This window comes from Arachis hypogaea, chromosome 17, assembly GCF_003086295.3.
Source record: "Arachis hypogaea cultivar Tifrunner chromosome 17, arahy.Tifrunner.gnm2.J5K5, whole genome shotgun sequence".
In the NCBI taxonomy this organism is placed as follows: Eukaryota; Viridiplantae; Streptophyta; class Magnoliopsida; order Fabales; family Fabaceae; genus Arachis; species Arachis hypogaea.
This window is the reverse complement of record NC_092052.1, coordinates 9,146,325-9,155,403: the sequence shown is the minus strand read 5'-3', so window position 1 is coordinate 9,155,403 and position 9,079 is coordinate 9,146,325. Positions and strand designations below refer to the sequence as shown.

General features: G+C 26.3%; 1 protein-coding gene across 4 annotated transcripts; it reads left to right on the top strand.

Annotated features, from left to right (window-relative positions):
• Window positions 1–3,085: 3,085 nt before the first annotated feature.
• Window positions 3,086–6,749, top strand: LOC112765408 (amino acid transporter AVT6C). Of its 4 annotated transcripts, XR_011874914.1 has the most exons (7): window positions 3,086–3,634; window positions 4,749–4,901; window positions 5,002–5,202; window positions 5,330–5,534; window positions 5,806–5,867; window positions 6,227–6,487; window positions 6,604–6,749. XR_011874914.1 is itself a non-coding variant. In XM_072222284.1 (6 exons), exons 1-5 carry the CDS (start codon window positions 3,088–3,090, stop codon window positions 5,864–5,866), a joined length of 1,167 nt encoding a protein of 388 aa, XP_072078385.1. In that variant the 5' UTR covers window positions 3,086–3,087; the 3' UTR covers window position 5,867; window positions 6,227–6,749. The 4 variants fall into 4 exon arrangements, 2 of the variants coding, with proteins under 2 accessions (XP_072078385.1, XP_025667097.1); XM_072222284.1 differs by having other exon boundaries at window positions 6,227–6,749; XR_011874913.1 differs by having other exon boundaries at window positions 3,102–3,634; window positions 5,330–5,867.
• The last annotated feature ends 2,330 nt before the right edge of the window (window positions 6,750–9,079 follow it).

The window sequence follows — 9,079 nt, the reverse complement described above, 5'->3', positions numbered from 1 at the left end:
CCAAGTTTGCTTCTTTTTTATTTTTTTGGTAATATGCTTTTTTTTTATTTGTCCCTTTCTCTCTTAAGCGAACAAGTGTCAAACGTTTTCTTCTTCTTTTTTAAGGAGGGCTTCCATTTTTGGGTTTTGGGATCTTATTGGGCTTTTTTATGTCCATTTTAATTGTCTGATCCAGTTAACTATAGGTCCTACGTTTTTGTTTCTCTATTCTCCCAATCACGCTTGCAGTTTATTGAAAAAAAGCATTGAGACTTTGGTTGAGTGGCTATATGCGTTCCCTTTTAATACGTATTTGGGTTCAAATTTTGGCAATAAGTAAAATTGAGAATTGTCTAATCGATTCGTCTGAAGTGTAAAATTTATCTTATAAAAATATCTAATAATATATTTTTATATCAACAAAGTTAGCTTTTTTATTTAATTATTTATTACCCGAATAGTGAGTTAAATAGATGAATCTAATTAGATGTATAATTTTTTTTGTGTGTATTATGAATATATTAAAATTATATTTAAATAACTAAAATAAAAAAATTGTAAAAGAAAGTATTCCATTTGAATTTTTTTATATAGAATTAAGAGAATAACTAAAAAGAGTATCATTATAGTTTTTGATAAATAACATAAAGTGTATTGTTCATACCAAAAAAAAAGGTAAGGTGTACTGTGATGCTCATTATAGTAGTTACAATGATTATATTATTTTAGTAACACTTAAAAATTATTACTAAAATTAAAATTATATTTTTTTATACTTTTATTATATTTTTTATTATTATGTACTTACATACACTAGTCACATATATGTAGTCCAAATCAACTACAACAATTATAATTAGGATTTAACTAACTTAGGACACATTTTAGAAATAAATACTATTATACATTTATACATCTAAATTTTTTTATAAATTAAGTTTAATTAAGTTAAATAATAAGACTTGAAATAATATTATTCATAATTAATTTTTGTTGATATTAAACTAATTTAGTTAGATTTAATTAAATAAATACTTGAATGTGTAGTATTATTCTTTAAAAATATAATAATAAATTTTTTTAATGTTTTTAATGTATTTAATGTATTGAAAATATAAAAAAAATTATAAAATATTTTATTTTATAATATGTTTAACCTATGCTCTTAAAGCGTAAGTTAGCAAAATCCTTCAAATAATTAAGAAGTATTTTTTTAAATAATAAAAAATATTATTTTAATTTTTAATAATATTTTAAAGGTACAATTTTTTTTCTCGTTTTAAGCAAGTAGATGGGAAAACGTGATCTGATTTGGTTGATGGGAGATTTAAGTTTGAATGGACAAAGATATGAGGAATGACCAGATTCGATCTTAAAATACTGCCAAAGAATTCAAAGCTGGCCTAACAATGGACGGTGTGTCATGTCTGTTGGTGTTGCACTACTACTATCTTTCTTTCAGCTAGCTAGTTTCTACTTCCTCTTTCTTCCCATTTCTCACAACTTTTGTTTGCTGATCCACAAATTTATGTATCAAGGACTTCAACTTATATTTGTGTTTGTACTTTGTACTATGGAGGATCTACTTGTTAGTTACACAACAAGCAAGAGCAATACTCTGGTCAAAATGAGTTTAATACAAAATTCTGAAAATCGAATCGGTTAGTAAATCGAAAAAGTAGAGGTTTAAAAATTTAAAAATTCAATTGAAGTTTAATCGAAATTGAATTGAACATGAAAAATTAATAGTTATATATAAAATATAGGAAAAATTTTAAGTGTACCAGGAATATCGATGTTCCAATTATTTTAACAATTGATTTTAATTAATATATATTATATATATTTTTTATAATTCAGATCAACGGTTAAAATAACTGGAACACCGATATTTTCGATATACTTAAAACTCTTTCTAAAATATATATTTTTTCATAAAAATATTTTTATAGGATTATGTTACATGTACATTAAAATCAGTCACTAAAGTCAGCCACCAGTATAAAATATATGCTGGAATATAAATACATATTGAAAATAAATTAAACCACATATGTATTTATACATAAATATATTAGTGACTGATTTTAATAGCTGATTTTGATGTACAAATAATATTTTTCATTTTTATATATATATTTTATTATTTTAAATTGATTAACCGTTAAAACTACATGAATTTGATTGATTAATTTATTTTTTAATCGATTTTTTTTTTTAATTTTTTGAGCAGCTCATTACTAACTAATTTTTGTGTGAACTAAATCGATATAGTGATCATCTAACCAACTCGATTAAAATCATGTTTAATGTCAAAATCATGATTTAACGTCAACTATACAATGATGAGTTAAGAATAAATTTGACATGTTTAATCTTATGAATACGTCTAATCTTATAAATATTAAATTGATATATTTTTTGAGATTATTTTAATTATTAACCTTTTAAACTAAATGTCTTAAAGTATAATTGAAAAAAAAAAAACTAAAATTCAATAATAACAATTAATTGTCAAAAAAAATATAAAAATGCTATGTATATATTAATTAAGTTACCCTTATCCACTGTATGTTCGTATATAAATTATATATGTTGTTTTATAAATTTTTAATATATATTTTATACAAATTACTAATTTTTAGTGTTTTTTAGTGTAGTTGAAAAAGCACACCGGCACAACTAAATTTTTTTAAAATTATTCGAGTCAAAACTCAAAACTGAAATATTTTAAATTTTTAAATTAAAATTAATTTTTTGGATAAATTATAGGGACATTTACTATATTCTCCCCCCTAAAATAAATAGTAAAGCGTTGTCTTTGTATATTGACCTTTGACCAAACAAAAAAGGATGTATCATTCATTTCTCAAATCTATTATTTTAAAAAAAATATTAAATAACCATTAAAATTTATTATTTTTAATTATTAATCTAATTTTTTATTTTAATAATTCAATAATATATTTTAACACACTTTTTTATTTGAATAAAATTCATATTTTTAAATATTGATAGTTAATTAATAATTTAAAATAATAATTTTTAATGGCTTTATAATATTTAAAAAAAAATAACATATGGGTTTTTATTCTATGAAGGGTGAGCATGAGATTAGCGTGCCCAATAATTGACAACTCAGAAACTAAGATAGGACAGACAACGTGGAAGGGAGAAGAAGAACAAAAAAAAAAAAAAAAAAAAGATAAAGATGAGAATTCAGAATTCCACATAGCTGCCCTTGTCTATGTCAACATTGAATCCACAATGAAATTGGAACCCAACACAATAACCACAACCGCCACCCAAGTTAATGTCCCTCTCCTCGACGACTCCCAGGAAGATTCTCAACAACATGGGTCCATTTCCGGGGCAGTCTTCAACATCTCAACCACCATGATCGGTGCTGGAATCATGTCGATTCCGGCAACCATCAAGGTTCTGGGCATACTCCCTGGCTTCATTCTTATTGTTTTTGTGGCGTTGGTAACCGATGTCACCGTGGAGTTTATGTTAAGGTACACCGCACATGGAAAATCTCTTACATATGCTTCCATGGTTGGTGAATCATTTGGCTCATTGGGCTCCCTTGCCGTCAAGATTTGTGTCATCACAACAAATCTTGGTGTTCTTATCATTTACTTCATTATTCTCGGTCAGTTCTTCTTTACTTTCTTTCTTAATTAATCATCATTCATCAACAATTTCTATTCAATTTTCTCCTCTTGTTCCTTTTTTCTATAGGCTAAATGTGGATTTTTCCAATTTTGTCTCTTTTTTATTTTTTATTTCCTATTTTAAGCAAATTTGGGATAACGGATAAGGAAAAGCTGGAATAGATTTTTATGATAAGTCTATAAAAATTAATTACTTGGTTGGCCTAATGGTTTGGTGAGATTAAGCTGCAATTAATACATATCAGAGATTGATAGATGGTATTAATTGCGGTATGGTATGAAACTATGAATGTTGCATTACTAAGTTTTTGGTAGATTGTATGTGGGGCCAAACTTGTTATGGGCCAATCTTGTTATAGTTCAGACTCAAGAGTACTATGTAATCAAAATTTCAGCTGCTGTACAAATATGCATTTATATTTAGTTCACTCTTACACTATATTTAGTAATAATCATAGGACAAAAGTATTAAAACAGTTACTGAAGTAAATATACAATAGAAAAAATTGGTAGAACTGTGTATGCATGTGTAATAGTCTAGTTCACCGGTTTAAAGATATTATCCATTTTGACGCTTTACGGAAATGTTTGGTAACAAAAAATAATTAGCCAAAGATGAACAGAAACCACTTAACTTATTAAAACACACTCAAAAAAGAGTATCTACATTTTTATAAGACATGCTGCATTTTCTTCTCTAGTTGATATAGGACTTTATAGATAGTATTAGAAAATCGATGTCCTAACAAAGTTTTGCCTTGAGTCCATTAGGGGTGAAATGTAGAATCCTACAATTGGATAAGGCATTGAAACATTCGGAAAATGTTTGATAACAAAAAAAATTAGTCAAAAACAGCTAAAACTTGCCTTATTTAACATTCATTAATTGTTGTTAAAATTAAGGAATGCTAACTAAGATAAATTTTGACTATTTTTTTGTCTCTCTAACATTACTATTGAAACATACGATGTAAATCCTTCTTCCTTCTGAATGTGTTTTGATAGATAGATTGAGTAATTTCTTTTCTATACTAAACAAAATCATAAGCCTCAATAAATAAAAGATTGAGTTGAGTGGGCATGGTTTTGTAGGAGACGTGCTATGTGGAAATGAATCGAAAGGCAGCACACATTTGGGCATCCTTCAAGAATGGTTTGGGATCCACTGGTGGACCTCGCGCGCTTTTGCTCTTCTTCTAGTTGCTCTTTTCATAATGCTCCCACTTGTTATGTTACGCCGTGTTGGTAAGTCATTTTTAATTCTTATTCAAATTGAAAAATGAAACAAGTTTGGTTGATTAACTAATTAAGCATATGATGATGTTTTGTGTTGATGTGGAAAAAGATTCATTGAGGTATAGTTCAGCAATATCAATCCTACTAGCATTGGTGTTTGTTGCAATATGCTCTTCCATGGCTTTTTATGCATTGTGGTGCGGCAAAACTCAGCCACTGAGGTTACTTCCTGATTTCTCTCAAGTCACTGTCCTTGATCTTTTCACCACTGTCCCTATCTTTGTCACTGGTTTTGGATTTCATGTCAATGGTTAGTAACTACTTTAATTTCATCATTAAATCATCCATTTTTTTTTTTACTTTTTTTCTCCAAGAAATTAAATCATCAAGTTTAAGAATATTGAATATATACAATTGTATGATATTTGGTGGTGCAGTTCATCCAATTAGAGCAGAGCTAGGAAAACCAGGGGACATGAATTTGGCAGTGAGGATATCATTGATGATATGTGTAGGCATATACTTTGCAATTGGCTTCTTTGGTTACCTATTGTTTGGAGACTCAATCATGGCAGATATGTTGGTCAACTTTGACCAAAACTCCAACACAAGTGGTGGTAGATTGCTCAATGACATAGTTAGGTTAAGCTATGCACTCCACCTTGCCCTTGTATTCCCCATCATGAATTATTCCTTGAGGGCCAACATTGATGAACTTATTGCATTCTCAAATCATGATAATAATAATAATAATAATAATAATAATAATAATAATAATAATAATAATAATAATAATAATAATAGGCCTCCTCTTGCATTAGACACACCAAGATTTGTGTCATTAACTCTTGGATTGCTAGCATTCACATATTTGGTGGCAGTGGCAATTCCAAACATTTGGTATTTCTTTCAGTTCTTGGGCTCTACTACCATTGTTTGCCTCTCTTTCATTTTCCCTGCCTCAATCATTCTAAGGTATGTCATTTTCTAATATGAACAATGTTACATGGCCAGTAAATATTGCCAATAATAATTTGCACTCATATTTACATGGGTTTTGCACACAAGAAGCATATAGTTTACATTTTACACTTATATTTACTAGAATTTTTTACACATAAATCAATATAGTTTGCACTCACATTTTTCAAAATCTGCATACATAAATTAATAAAATGTATTTGTGCTGGTCAAAAATTAATAATTTAGTGTTTGTGCTGGTCAAAAATACTAAAAATTACTAGCTCCTAAGAGTTTTTCTTCTAATATATACTAATGTTTATGCTAATTATATGATATATATGAATTTTTCTCTCCTAATTTTGATGAAACAGGGATACGCATGGCATATCAAAGACAAAAGATCAAGTGATGGCAATAGTAGTGATAGTTTTGGCTGTAGGGACCAGTGGAATTGCTATATGGACCAACTTGTATGGTTGACCATCTTGACATTAATGAACTGTGTCTTTTTTCTTTTAGTTCCTTTTTTCTCTCTCTCATATTATGGATCTAAGAGGCAATCAACATGTATATAACTTCTTATTTTTGGGAATGGATCTTTTTAATTTTTTTTTAATAATTGAGGGAATAAAGTGTGATTTTTTATTATTAATTTTATAAGTGAGACTAAGAAAAAATATGAGAAAGTGAGCAATAAAAGATTTGAGATTACACTTTACTCCCTCAATTTTTTTTAACAATTGAGAAGATCTATTTCCCTTATTTTCTCCCTTTGGTCATTTGAGTGTTTTTCTTATATACGGTGATCAATATTTTTCCAATTTTTTTATAAAATTATTTGCATTTGTAAGTTCATTGTATGACTAAAAGTTTTAATAATTATTTTAGGTCTCATATGTTGTCTTTATTTTTTGCTGTTTTTTTTTTAGTTTATCTTATACTGAATAAATTTTTTATTTTGAATGTAATAAAGATAAAATTTTAGGTTTTTCAATTATAAAAGTTTTAATATCATATTATAAAATTATTTATTAAAAATTAAATTAATAAGAAATAAATTATTACATCTCTAACACATATGTTATCATAAATATACAATTTTATTTTAATTTTTTATAAATCTCTTGCTTTTGCTCTTTAATTACCAGATTTTTTTAGGAAAAACCGGAAAATATATTTAGTGTGTGAAATCTATATTTATGAGGTTAAGAATATAATATTTCTATTATGGGTTTTATAAATGGTAGAGAGCACTGACAGAGCTTGAACATAATTTTTGGGTGGGCAAAACATTTATACTAGATAAAGAATAATTGTTTAAATAATTTTAGTATAGATTTTACTTAAAATAATAAATTTCTCTATATAAAATATCAAATCATTTTTTGAAATCTCATTGCAAATAATTAAAATCAAACTTATTATTAAATTTGATTCTTTGAATTTTTGAAGGTTGTATCTCATTTTTTTTTCTAAATTATTGGAGTTGTAGAATTATTAACGGGAGTTAATTAACATTGTTGAATTTATATTTTCTCTTTTTAGTACCGTGTATTAGCCTTCTTTTTAAAAAAGCACTAATTCTTTAATTTTTTATTATTATAGTTGTAAAAAAATTGAAATATATAAAATATAAAATATTTAAAATTTTATAGTTCGAATGATAAATACTAAAAATTATAATAATTATTGAATATTCTTTGTTTAGTAAAAAAAATCAATAAAAAACTCATAAAGAATAAAATAATACTAAGTTAAGTAGATAAGAAAAAGCAGTAAATAGTAATATTACGTGATCAGTAAATATTATCATTTTAAGCATTAAACTTGGCCAAACAATAGTTTATACTCATATTTTCTCGTGTTTCCACTTAAGAAATATATAATTTGTACATATATTTATTATCAGAATTTGCACATATGAGTCAATATAATTTACACCCACATTTTTATTACACACATAAATTAATAAAATTTATTTATTAAAAATAATTTAGTATCTGTGTTGGCCAAATAATAGCCAAAATTACTAAAATCTGTCTGCCCTAGAATATCTGGAAAAAAAAAGTTTGCAAAATTAAGAATTTAAATTTTAAAAGGTCTTGTGATTTTGTGTTTATTTAATTGAGTGTTTTAATTAGTCAACATTTAAGAAGGTCAATTATTTAAGTCTATTTTATCTATTAATCCAATATATTATATATTATTATAATTAAGTATGAATTTAAACTTAAATAATTTAAGATATTTGAGTTAGAAAAGCAAAAATATTAACTAATTAAACAAACAATATTACGTATAACAAAACTACCGCCGATGGTAGAGAGCAAGATATTGCATTATTGCTCTAGATAAAAACCACGCATTATTGAGTTTTGAACTTTTGAATTTCTTTTTGCTTTTTAATTTTAGTGGTGGTGGTAGCTACCTGCTTCCCATGTCACTATAACGTGCATGTTCAATACACTTTAATGGGGCCATTATTTCACTATTCTAATAATGCAAGCAAAGGCGTTTTCGATTAAATGAATTACTGGTATGCTAGATCGATCTGTGTGATGTAACTTGACATAAATAAGTGGGGAAGGGAGGTGTTTATAAAATGATAGACAGAAGGCACCAATGTGTTTTGGATTGAGGTTGATGTAAAGAATGAGAATTGTGGTTTTATTTTCATAGGTAAAATTGTTGTTACTTTTTTTTTTCTAAAGGTTTAGAATAGATACCATATATATGTTAGCATTATTACTAATGCAACAGTTAACATAAATAAAGATCAGAGTACAGTGCTGGAATCCTAGAAGGGGAATGAACTAGCTAGAGGTGGTGGGATGATTGTTGATGGGGACTAGGTGGAAAGGGATGTAGAAATTAATTATGTTATATAGATATTAAAAACTAGCCACTATATAAAATTGTGTTTAAAATCAATTTAGTTTAATCAAAAAGTTAGTTCACTTGTCCACATAAATAAATATCACATGGTTCAAATTTTATTTTATGTATATAATAATTTATTATTTAAAAAAATAATTTTAATAAAATTTCGACAATAAATTAATCTTTAGTCTGACAGAATAGAAAATATAATAAAAAAATTACAAACTTAATGTAATTAATAATAATACAAACTAACTAAGTTCACCTCCAAAATTCAAATTTTGAATCGAATTTATCGGATGTGAATAATACATTCTCTCCATTTTATATTAAATGTTTTTTTT

Coding starts and splice junctions, on each gene's coding strand:
- LOC112765408 (XM_025811312.3), top strand. CDS start 3,247: ATGAAATTGGAACCCAACACAATAACCACAACCGCCACCCAAGTTAAT. Junction 3,635..4,748: donor CATTTACTTCATTATTCTCG/GTCAGTTCTTCT, acceptor ATGGTTTTGTAG/GAGACGTGCTATGTGGAAAT. Junction 5,203..5,329: donor TTTTGGATTTCATGTCAATG/GTTAGTAACTAC, acceptor TTGGTGGTGCAG/TTCATCCAATTAGAGCAGAG.